Source organism: Balaenoptera borealis (assembly GCF_965194805.1).
Source record: "Balaenoptera borealis genome assembly, chromosome: 3".
Taxonomy (NCBI): domain Eukaryota; kingdom Metazoa; phylum Chordata; class Mammalia; order Artiodactyla; family Balaenopteridae; genus Balaenoptera; species Balaenoptera borealis.
In genome coordinates, this window is record NC_138866.1 from 22,312,286 (window position 1) to 22,325,155 (window position 12,870).

The 12,870-nt window shown below is 34.6% G+C and overlaps 2 protein-coding genes across 9 annotated transcripts in view; one reads left to right on the plus strand and one right to left on the minus strand.

Moving 5' to 3' along the window:
- The window catches only part of CEP128 (centrosomal protein 128), a 444,997-nt gene that overhangs the window by 375,664 nt on the left and 56,463 nt on the right, over positions 1-12,870 (plus strand). For 3 of the 4 annotated variants that reach the window (XM_082384674.1, XM_082384675.1, XM_082384676.1), the window contains one exon: positions 447-470. In XM_082384674.1, the coding sequence (XP_082240800.1) occupies positions 447-470 (24 nt within the window). Of the gene's footprint in view, positions 1-446; positions 471-504; positions 1,187-12,870 lie in introns of those variants that run through there. The other variant, XM_082384677.1, reaches the window with a different exon arrangement.
- Positions 1-12,870, minus strand: part of LOC309625350 (uncharacterized protein) — a 90,711-nt gene that overhangs the window by 2,231 nt on the left and 75,610 nt on the right. For 2 of the 5 annotated variants that reach the window (XM_082384774.1, XM_082384773.1), the window contains exon 5: positions 4,142-5,580. The exons of 1 other annotated variant lie outside the window; for it this stretch is intronic. In XM_082384774.1, coding sequence (XP_082240900.1) covers positions 5,538-5,580 — 43 coding nt within the window. In that variant the 3' untranslated portion in view covers positions 4,142-5,537. Of the gene's footprint in view, positions 1-4,141; positions 5,581-12,870 lie in introns of those variants that run through there. 2 more of the 5 variants (XR_014242466.1, XR_014242467.1) reach the window with 2 other exon arrangements.

Genomic DNA, 12,870 nt, shown 5'->3' on the forward strand with positions numbered 1-12,870 from the left:
GTCTGAACTTTACTTCCTGTGAGAGCATACTTTGTGCTGTATACATAATTGAAAGCTGGTATATGTGCTAAATTCCTTTTTTAAATCACTACTGTTGTCTAGTGGTTCATATATTCAGATCTAATAGTTATATTTCACTAAAAAGATAAATAATTTTACCAATGCAAAAGTGATAAAATCTATTCCACTTAGTAACTATGCCTGAATTTATGGCATTTACTATTAAATTAAACCTTGTCGTCCTAACACTAGTTGAGATGAGAAAAGTGATTCTTTTATGACTATTTTTCTATTGGAGAGATTATCCTGAGTAGGAGTTTTCATTTTTTACATTTTTAAAATGTTATTGTTAATAGAGGATAAATAGAAAATCTAAAAATTAAGTAAACTTGAAATGATTTTTTATAGCTTTGTTTTAATAATTATGTATTATGCTTTATTTGCAGGATCGTGTACATGCGTTAGAAACGGTAAGTTGGGGCATTTTCTTTCTCCTTCTATCAGGATTACTGCTGTGTCCTGATGTGGATTTCAGAGCACTCCCCAAAGGAAGCAGTTCTGGAAAGCATTTCTAAAACTACATCTAAGATTCAAAGGGGAAAGTAAGCTAAACTATACCAGAAAGGTATGTAGATACAAACTTTTAAAATGAAAAAAAAAAAATTAAGAAAAAAAGTGTGTGTATTTAAGTGGTCACTGCTCTCTCAAGACAGGTGATGCCCTTATGCACTAATTTATGGAAAACAAAATTAGCTTAAATGTAATTATGCTTATTTGTTTCTGTATTTCCCAATCACTAAAAGGACTAGTTGATAAGAAACTAAAATCAGGCTGCTATTTATACTTTGAAGGGCAGACCGTCAACATTTTTTTTTTTACAATATCCAAATAATGATAAAAGCTGGTTAGCCTTTTTTTCAATAATCTTACTTGCAGGAATCTGGTATTAGGAAATCATTTTTTTTAAGTGCAAATATATAAAGATTACATGCTTGCAATATTTACTGGAAAATGATATACATTTTTAAATAGAAAGAAAGGGGAGACGACTTATTATTCGGCAATAAAGTAATGGTTAGATAAAGTGTGAAGTTTCCACCCAGCATGACACAATGATTTTGGAAAAGGTTTCTTATATAGTTAAATGGAAACAAATTCAAGATATAAAATTACATGTACTTTAATGATAACATATGATGATAGGTGTATAAAAAAAAGAATAGAAGCAAGCAAATCTTATAATAGTGACTTGTTAGACAAGAATTAGGGCTGTGATATCATTCCTTTCTTTGTTTCTCAAGTTTTAAAAAACATGGTTAATTACTTTATAAATAAACATTTTTATAATGAAAACCACGTGAATTGAAAGAATGGTAAAATAAATTATGGTACCACCTTACAATGAAATATTATTCAGCCATTAAAAGTCATATTTTCAGGGGGCTTCCCTGGTGGCGCAGTGGTTGAGAATCTGCCTGCTAATGCAGGGGACACGGGTTCGAGCCCTGGTCTGGGAAGATCCCACATGCCGCGGAGCAACTAGGCCCGTGAGCCACAACTACTGAGCCTGCGCGTCTGGAGCCTGTGCTCTGCAACAAGAGAGGCCGCGATAGTGAGAGGCCTGTGCACCGCGATGAAGAGTGGCCCCCGCTTGCCGCAACTAGAGAAAGCCCTAGCACAGAAACGAAGACCCAACATAGCAATCAATCAATCAATCAAAAAAAAAAAAGTCATATTTTCAAAAAGAAAATATTGACATGCTGTTATATACAGGGGGAGGTATTTAAAGCTATATGGAGAGTATGATACAAATATTGAATATGCATATTTTGTGTTTAAAACTTTTGAAAACACACAAAATATTGAGTGACTTGGGTCTAGTGGTGATTTTTTTTTTTATGTTTTTAATGAGCAGGTGAAAAATAAGAAACTTTTAAACAATAAGGCTAGTTAAGAATAAAATATTTATATTTTGAGTGTGAGGAAAGGAAAGATGCTAATACAGAGTATTTTGGTCCTGTGTAAGCAAGTGATTTTGATTGACAGTGTGCAGACCCTAGCTGGGAAATAATCTATTCCTTAGATTTAACCAGGCCATTGGGAAAGTACACTGACTTTCTCGGTTTCAGTATGATGACATCGTAAGTGAATAAAATGTTTAGTGTTCCTCCACATATATTTTACTTATCCTTAGAAAGTGTCTTGCCAACAGTATTTGACTTGTAAATTAAATGCTCTTTTTAAAAGTATGAACCAAAACAGAAATGTTGAGTTTGAGGACCTGGGTTCAGTATACAAAATGCCACTTCAACATTTAGTAAATCGCTTGTTTCTTGATTCCTTCATCTGTAAAAATGAATATAATTAAACATATTTTATCACACTGTTGTGAGAATTAAGAGAGAAAATATATGTGAAAATATTTAGGACCAAACAAATGTTAGGTTATCATTATCATTATCATTACATGATTGCTTATTATTTCTTATTTAATCATTTTGATTATACTAGTATGTCATGCGAAGCTGAAAATTATCAATAACAACAAGAAGCCTATAACTTTTATTAGTATTTGTTGGTCTTTTTTATTTACATAATCTCTTTACTAACATAGTACTATGGTATAAAATCTTAAATGCCTTATTCTAAGGGTTCCTCTAAGAATAAAGGTAAAAAATAAAAAATCATCATGAGAAAAATAAAACTGGTTAAATGAACTAGGTTTTTTACAGTGGCAGTTTTCTCAAGATGGTTTTAATTTGAAATAATTATCATAAGTAAAACTTCAGTAATAATGAATGAAAATGCTCAGTAATAATGTTAATGCTCAAATGTTATGAAATCCTTTGACTTCATATGGCATTATAAAGAGTGGATTTAATATACTTGGTAGACTATTCAGCTGATAAAGTATTTTATAGTTCATAAAATCAAATATGCTGGAAGCAGTCTCAAGACCATTTATTAGTCTCTCACAACTTAGCACTTAAACCATAGAAAAATGTTGGTGGTCTCTCATTTGGTTTAGGTGGTATTAGGGTATGTAAGGCTTTGAATGTAGGGTATGTGTCCTGGTGATACAGATCTGCAAAATTGGAAATTTCATTATTCCATTAGGGGTATTTACAATAGATTAATTTTAAAGGTTTAGTAGTTATAATACCTGAAAATAAGAAGGTCTTTTTTGTTATAATGAGCAACTTGATTTGGCTTGTCACCAATTATCTATATGCTTAGGTCGCAGTTGTGTCTGTTTCCCTTCTCTTTCTCAATACTTCCCTCTCCTTCTTCACTAGCAGGTAAGCTTCTTGGAATAGAAATTACATTTTATTTACAAATGCATCCCCAGGGCCTGCAAAAAATTTCTAACGTATAGTTGAAAATCAATAAACATTTGTAGAATCAAAGAATGAATGTCAAACTGAATGTATATAATCCTCACATAGACTATTCTTAAGAATATAGGTATACACAGTACTGATAGTTGAGGGAAAAAAGTACCTAGAAGCATCAATTTATTCTTTTTTCCCTAGCCTTTCTGCTCAGTATTACACTTTATTTGGTGTTTCACAGAAGCTCCCATGATCTTCATTAAAGTTTAGTGTGAATTCTCCTAGGAAGGAACCACCTTCAGCCAAAACATAGTAGGTTGATTCCCCAAATAAAGCTAAGTGATTACCTCAAAAAAATCTTGGTTGAGAGCCCCAGTTCATGGGCCATGGATGGGACTCAGAGTGGATATTTATTGGGCACTAAGGTACTAGGTAGACAGTGAAGAGGAGAAAAGGAAAAGGAATTGTGATCAGTTCTCTCAAGGAGCTTGCACTTTAATTGAGGAGAGAAGTTGCTTACATATAAATGAATTAATGATGTAAGATAAATATGCACTGTCTACAACATGTGAATGAAACAGTACATTTTTTAGAAGGCATTACAAAGAAACAATAATTGTAAAATAAATTAACATCATTGCAGTCTAGGTTCATCATGGAAAAGCATGGCTTTTGTAGTTTGAGGACATGATGGAGGAGATTAGTTTCCTCTCTGAAATGGGAAGAATCAGTAGTGTCAGGTAGAAAGAGCCAGAGAAGACATTCTATATTGGGGATGTAATAAAAGTTTAAAGGCAATAATGAAAAAAGAGTTAGTAAAAGGATATTTAAAAAAAAAAAATTTAAGGCAAAATCATGAAATCATGACCCTCATACAAATATAAAATGAACTCATGACAAATGAGTTTAACACATTAATTAATCAGAGAACGAGCAAGATGTTACAACTCACTTAAAGGAACATTCAAAGAGCAATAGAGTACTGAAGTGAATTTAAAATAGAGGCAAAACTGGCTTCTTCCATAGTGGAGGAAGGAAATCAATTGAACCTCCCCAGACAAAACTTATTTCATGTCTATGTACAAGAGTCATTTGCATAGCAATCAGTCATCTATAACTCACAGAGTTATAAATAGCTCAAAGACAATGACTGATACAGAGATCCTGTAGAATCAAAAAACCCAGAAGGGTCCGCTACGCAAAAACTAGTTTTTCACTGAAGATACCCAGTAAGTTTTTGTTCCATTTCAAAGGCTTTCGCATCTTTTTTTTTTTTTTTTTTTCTTATAGGCTCATTATCTGTAAAACTTTGAGAGAGTAATAGACACTTCGGAGTTTTGGAATACAAACCGAGGAGTTTCGATTTGATCTTTTATATCAGGGATACAAGTGGGTTTCTTCCTGAGTGCCAGTTCCTGCTGGTCGCTACTGGCTATGGAAACACTCCGTCGGGAAGGACTCTGGGCCGCTCCTTTGGAGGGCGCCGCTGTGATTGCTTTGCGTTCTCTGGTGTGTCCATTGCGAGGTTGGGAGGTGAAAGGCGGTAGCACGGCTCTTTAGCCAGTAAGTAGTCATTAATGGTTTTCAATCAGGGCTTGTGGCGTGGTGAATGTGGTGTGCAGGAGTACAGCTGGAGTGGTGGTGTGCAGCGTGGAGTGGAGTGGTGAGAGCCTGCAAGGAGGAAGAGGGAAAGCGCAGGTGGAGGTAATACGACTTTAGGACTGTGCTTGGAAAATTAGGAATTGGGACAGTTTGGTGCCAGAAAGGCAGGGTTAGAGTGATTACCCTTGTTTATAGAAAGGCACCAGTGAACTTAGTAAGTGGGAGGTCAAGGGAGAAGAGGAGATATAGGCAGTACAGTAAGAAGTCAGGGTCATTTTAGGAAATGAAAGGGAAGGGAAGGCTGTTCAGCTTGGAGATACACAAATTCTGTTTGTCATATCGCACCTCAGATCTGTCTTTATTTTCATTTCCATAAATGCCATGATAATTTAGATTCTCAATACCTTTGTATTAGTTAGAGTTAGCATGACCTCAGTTAAGAGAAATCCAAAAAGAATTATGGGTTAAGTCAGATAGAAATTAGTTTCGCTCTTGTTTAACAATCCAAATATATCGTGTCCATGGCAGGTATGGTGTCAGAAACCCAGGCTTCTTTTGTTGTTTTGCTCTACCATCTTCAATATCCTGCTTCCGCCTCCTGATCTAAGATGCCTCCTCCACTCCAGCCCTTAGATTAATATTGTAACTAGACAAAAGAAAGAAAGAGCATGTATGTAACTTGCCTTTAGTGAAAACTAGAATTTGCACATATCATTTCTGTTCATTTCCATAGACCGGAATTTAGTGACATGATTATAACTAGCTTTAAGATTCAAAAAGAACCAAATAAACCATAGACTTTTGGAAATTTCAAAGTAAACTTCTAAGCAACTCACAGGTCAAAAAATAAAAGAAAGGATATGCCCAACTCATTAGGAATTGGCATAACCTTTGAGACAAAATCAGACGGAATGTATAAATAAGGGAAATTAAGGAACTTCTCACACATTAACATGGATACAAAAATATTTTACACAAAATATTAGCAAAATAAATCCTGGAAGGTATAAAAAGGATAATTACTCATGAACACTGACAAATTACCAATTCATCAATTGAGTTTATTCCAGGAATTGAGTTGGTTTAAAATTAAAAAAATCAGTCAGTGTAATTCACCATAGTGACAGATTGAGGAGAAATAAATTTAATAAGGTCATCCCAATAGATGAATAAGAAGATTTATTCCTATGATATCATTATCATCCTCATAAACCTTTTAGAAAACTAAGAATAGAAGAGAACTTCCTTAATCTGATAAAGGTCATGTGAAAAAAAAATCTCTGGCAAACCTCACCTTAGCATTTTGAAAGTCCCTCTTTAAGACCAGGAATAAGCAAAAGATGCCCCATTCTACAGTTTCTGTTAGACACTGTGTTGGTGGTATTAACCAGAGCAGTAAAACTATCATTATTTGCAAGTAATATTATTGTTTGTATAAAAAGCTCTAGGAATTCATAGTTAAATTATGAAAAATAGTTTAACAAGTTTGATAGAAACCAGTATATGAAAGTCCCTTTTCCTTCTAACTCCAGCAACAATCGCTGAGAAAATGTAATTAAAGTTACTATATCAATACAAAAGTAACAAAGAATACAAAGTATACAGGAAAATGTCTGACAAAAAAATTCAAGCCTTTATAGAGAAGACACTCTGGAATAGTCAAGATACTTCTGAAGAAGAGGAAGTGGGGAGAGTTTTCCTAACATACATACAACCTTATTAAAGCTATTGAAATTAAGATAGTGTAGTCTTGACACAGGAATATATAAATAGGTTCATGTAATCAAATAGAGAATCCAGAAACAAATATGTGTACATAGAAACTTGGTGTCTGACATACCTGGCATCACATATCAGAGGAGGAAGGATGGACTTTTTAATAAATGGTATGAAAAAAATGAAATTGAACCCCTATCTCAGATGCAAAAGTGGGTGAAAGCCTAAATGTGAATGATGAAACCGTAAGACTTTAAAACGAAGTATAGTTTAGTATCATCATGACCCTGGGACTTTGGAGGATTTCTAGGGGTGGGGGTAGGGGCACTGAAAACATAGGTCATAAAGGAAATGACTGATTTGACCACATCAAAATTAAGAACTTCCATAAATCAAAAGACAACATAAAAAGAATGAAAAGAAAAGCCACACTTGGAACACATTTGTAGCAGAAGATATAACTGACTAGCAGTTTGTATCCAAATCAGTTTGTATCCAAATCTTATTGCCAACAAAGCAATTAGAAAAGGATAAACAACCCAGATTAAAAAAAAAAAAAAAAAGAAAAGAAAAATGATAAAAGGCATAAGCAAGCATTTCAGTTGAAGAAGAAACATGTAAGAATATATTCAATGAAGAGTGGCCCCCGCTTGCCACAACTAGAGAAAGCCCTCGCACAGAAACGAAGACCCAACACAGCCATAAATAAATAAATAAATAAATAAATTTTTTAAAAAAGGAGTATATTCAGCTTCATTCATAATTAGGGAAATGATGACTAAAACCACAAAAATTGTCATTTTCTTTATGTATATGTTTTATGTACTCATTTGTGTCTATGACACATTTTACCAAAAAGCAAAGGAAATTGAAACGTGTTATCAGCACTTTTTTTTTTTTTTTTTTAATTTTACAACAAAATGATTAATGCTGTCCCTGACAGTCAGGTTCAAAGAAAACTGGTGCGGTACAGCACAGTCTCCCAGTAGTGTACCTCCAGGAGTGCACAAAAATCTTCCAAGGGGCAGTCAAGACACAAGTAGGTTTAAGAGAATCCATTTTTATATCCTCAGCTACTACCTGCACATTCTCTTAAAATAGCTCTGCTTGAAGAGGCCCTCTTACTTTTCATAATCAGCCTCCTCCCACTTTGCAGAAGAAAGGCCTCCTTCTCACCCATCCAGGGACCCATGATGGCAAATTCCCCCAGGCACTTCAGGGTGCCAAACAAGGGGCAGTTTATGATTTGGGTGCCTTCATGTCCTCCTTTAATCAGGTCACTAAGGTAAGGCTTCTTGTCCTTCTTAGTCATCCATATATTTTTGATAAGAACAAAGGGTTGTATTAGATATATGGGGTGTTGAGAATGGGTTGTTCTGAAATCGGCATGTATTGTTGATTGATGTTGAGGAGGAGTAAAGACAGTTTTATTTAATGACCTCACCTCTTCCACCACCTACTATAATCAGAGAATGTATAGCTCCAGAAAACAAAGCTAAGATGTGTTGGAAAGAAAGCATTGAAAGCCGCAGTGTCTTATTTCATCCAGGTGACAAACTCTGGTCCGGCTCCATGCCTTATCTATTTATCTGTCTTAGAATTATGATTCAAAAGTGAGACAGTTGTCACGAGGACACATTAACACATTACATAGAATTGAAAAATGAAGTCAGGCTTTTTTTCTGCCAGAAAGTACTGCTGATTTGGCTGATTGGTTTGACAATGAGGACTGGCTTTGCCAGTCTGCAGCTCTAAGTTTTGGATGCAGATATATTTAATGCTGAGATAAAATAAATATATTAAAATTTTATACTGATAGAATGGTATTGAAATTGATAAGATTTTTATTTTTTGCATGTGTTAAGTTCAATGAAATATCTCTAAGTGAAAAAAGAACAGTTGTAGTCATTTAAGTCTTGGTGAGTAAAGCCTTTTGGGTTTACCATCCAGAAATGGAAAGTGAATGACTTTAATAACTACATTACAATCCTTTGGCAAGTCAAGTGGTTTCTAATTCTTTGCTTTCAACAAAATTGAAAGAGGACCTAATCGAGCTGGTAGATCATTAAAATTAATTTTTGATGACAGATCACTATGTAATCTTTGCTATAAAACTAGGAAGGCATTCAAGAAATTGAGTGACATTGTTATAACAAAACTAATTTCATTCTCATGTACTTTTTTATGTGAACAAGACTTCTCAGTGAGTAAATCTATAGAAACAAAAAATAGAAATAGAAATGGAACCCTGTCTTATTGAAACAAAATTAGCATTTACCCATGGATACATGAGCTAATTGAGTACAGGAGAAGAGGAAGCTATATCCATCCCAGTAAGAGATATACATTTGGAAGCCTCGAGGTTTTTTGATATTTCACATTTAATTTTTTCTCAAAATTTTAATATACCTAATATTAATTATATGATAATTCAATTCCATAATAATGTTTAACACTTAGAGCATTATGGTCACAGAGAGTTTTAAAAATCAGTTCTTCTCTCTGTATATATATACATTTTTGTTACAGAGAAGGATGAAGTATGATAGGATAACCAATAAATAGGCCTGCAAGCATAAATATATTTTATATTAGGATAAAAGTCGGTGAGGGAAAACAGATTTGAAATAAATTCAAAGGGAAAAGGAATCATATAAAATCTGTCTTTTAAAGAGGATGGTATTTAGTTATTTTGTAAGTGGATAAATGGTGGTAACAAATTAATGAGATTTAAAGTTCACTGGATAAGTTTATATGAGTAATATAAAAGTTTTATTTGAAAATGACAATATTTACTACATTCAAGAATTTTCATCCTTTGCAACTACCTAAACTTATGATGAAAACATTCCGACAACTTAAAAATGTGTGTATGGGAGGGGGGAGAGTAAGGGAGATACACAGTTTAAAAATTATTTAGGGAGGATGTAATCAAAATTTTGAAAAGTATTGACTGAGAGCAAATGTGTAACTGTGTAGTTGCAATTTGTCAGTGTTTAATCAACTTCTCAAACCAAAGTTACTTAAAACAATCTAAGCTTCCTGTATTTTTAGGATATACTTACAGAGAAAACATAATTTACAGGATAAATCCTAACCTGCAGCTATATGGAGAAAAACATGCACAAATTTGCCTATCTGAAAAAAATTACGAGACACAGGAAAACTGTTAGAAATATGATTTCTATTTTTAAAAAAGTGCTAGAGGCTTAAGCACATCTCTAAAGGATTCATTCAGCTAATATTAGTGGTACCAGACTTGAAGTATGCACACCAGTTGATCTTCAAGATCTTGGTATCCATAAGTACAAGAGTATGCCAGTACGTCTCTGGAAATTACTAAGAGATGCTGCGTATTCTGATTTCACCTGTCTACTGTTAGACACTGATTGCTGGGGATTTACTTTCAATTTCCTTCCCTTCCCACTATGGATCTAACACTAATTGTGCTTCACCCTACTACGTGTGCAAGCCAGTCTACAGGCACATAAGTTGTTGAAGAAGGACCATTATTCTTTGTTAGGACACCAGAATCTGCTCTGGGGCACTTAGGAGTATATGGACCCAATAGTGTTAATGTATTTAACTAAAGTGTCCCGGTTTAGCTGAGGAAATAACTGACTTGAGTATGTAAATGTGGCCAAATAACAGTTAATTATCTGCAGTGCCTCTTCTAAGTATTTGTAAGAATCTTGAAGCTGGGTAAAACTTGCCTTTATCTCTTTATAAAGCCAGAACTTGCTGTTTCAAAACCAAAGATCAAGCCAGGTTCATTTTTGGTCTTGCCAAGGCTATAAGCCTCTCATTGAAGTTGCCTGAAAGGTTCAGTCAAATTGGCTTTACACCAAATAAAACGCAGTGTGCTCTGTACGGTTTTGACCCAGAATCAGGTGAATCTCAGCAGTTTTGGCTGAGCTGCATTGTAAAATTTTGGATTTGTTCAAACTTGACACTTCCTGGGAACCCATTCAAACTGAAACCGGAAAAAGGTTTTGCACAAACCCTGTCCTAGCCCGTTCTGCCAAGTTTCCCACTGCTCTAATGTTAGTCTACCTTCTGTATATTCGCATCGAGGGCAAACGGAAATATCCTCATGAATCTCTCATGAGGGATCTTGGTTGAAACAATCTAGACATTCTCCTTTCGCCACCTTGTCCCAAAATACAGAGTCTGTATTCTGTGTTAGTCAGTATTAAAATGTGTATATTTTCCAATAATGGGGTCATCTTCAAAGGGTTAAATTGCAAAAACATGACTGTGCTTATGTTAAAATGCAGAAAATGGTGCTGAAACCAGTGGGCTGTTTATACAGAGTTGCAACCTTGTGGCAAAAGGTGATGACCAATTTAAAAATGTAAGACTTCCTTCAGCCTGCAAAGATCGTTTCTCACCGCGCTGTCAGATTTTTCATAAATGCGGCGACATAGGGAAAGTATCATTGAGAAATTACATAATGAATGCAGCTTCACCAGCAGATGAATTTAGTGTTATTGAATTCCTTAGTGTTTGGAGGTCAGTCTGACAGCTTCATCGTTGATGCTGATAAGTAGTCAGACTGCCTAACTGCCTTGCTTGATAATGTGTTTTATAGTCCTGTTCCAAACACTATCAATAACAGTGCATTCTATGGGTAAAAAGCCTTGTTTTGTATTGTGAAGATAATATGAGTGTATATTACAAAACACTTTCTGAAGTATCTTTCTGAAAAATATACATACAAGAAATGCTTTCTGTTCTCTTTAAGAGAGCATATCTGGGTGAAATCTCAGAGTAATAATGTATTACATCTTTTTAAGATCCTAATCTAACTATAAAATGAAATATTGGTATTACACCCTTAATATATAGTTGGTGGGAGTAGTGTCTGTTACACACATTTTGAAGTAGCCTTTACATAAAAAGCTAATTTGGGATTTTTTCATTTTGTGCACCTAATTTTAACCAATTGCATACAGGTTTCAGCTGAAAATTATTATATGCCTAGTTTTAAATGATGGAAAGTGATATAGTACAACAGTATCTGATTTAGAGTCAGAAATGGTGGGTTCTGGTCATATCCTCCTCGATAACCAGGCACATGACTCTGGGCACGTTGTTTAACCTCTCTACATTTCAGTTTTTAAAATGTTTTTTTTTAATGATTGTGCTGCACTGGGTCATATTTTAAAAGTCTTTTACTTAGTAGACTCTAGGAGGAATTTAAAAAAATTTATCTTCATTAAAAAATTTTCACCCTATGAATAGTTGCTTTCAAACAATTTACCCTGATTTAATCATGTAATTGTATACAACAGATACTTGTTGAATCCCTGCCATATCTCGACAGTGTCCTCAGGCATATAGCAGATTGGGTCCCTGCTGCCGTGGCTCTCACATTTTAGGTAATGTTACAAATGGAAGGACTCTTAGAGACCCTTGTCAAAACCCCTCACCCTATAAATAAGAAGTCTGGAGGACAGAGGAGTTTATGAATAGCCAAATATGGCAAATTGAGGGCTAGAATTCAATTGTCCTGATTAGTGACTCCGTGTTCTTTCCATTCCACATACTCCACTTGTGAATGTTGAGAGTAATGAAGACATGAGTAAGGAATGCTTTATAAGTAAGTACCTAGCGAATGATACTAAGTGAAGAGGAAGAAAACTAACAACGAGATCCCATATTTACCTTGAGCAGGTCAAGAAGTAGAGTCATAAACAGGACACTGAATTCTTGAATCATATTTAGAATTGTCAAAATATGCCCTCGACCTATTGGTACATGGCGTTTAATAAAGCAACTTTGATCTAGTTTTCTTCCTTGTGAATGTTGAAGAAGAGCGTTGGCGTGCCCCTTGGTTGCATTACTAGTTGTGTCTTGAGCTTGCTCAGTGATATTAAATGCCTCAGTCGATCTTTTTTTAATTTTATACTCTAATTCCACTTACACAACTGTTCATAAAGTTTGTTTAGGGCTTTTAACAAACTTTGATCTCAGATGAAAGGCTGGGGAGAGTATACTGTCACTGTTATCACTATTAATATAAATATCCAAAGTGGTCTTGTGTTAATTATTTAACATTAGTGAGCGATTTTATCCTATCATGGCCCCCAAATACATTATACTTGAACATCAAACAGTGAAAGGCCATCAAAATAGCCCTTCCCTCATTATTGTCTTTAGGCTCTGTTCTTAATTGTTTCGCATAGTTCGTGCTCCATAAATGATTTTCTGGAGCTTC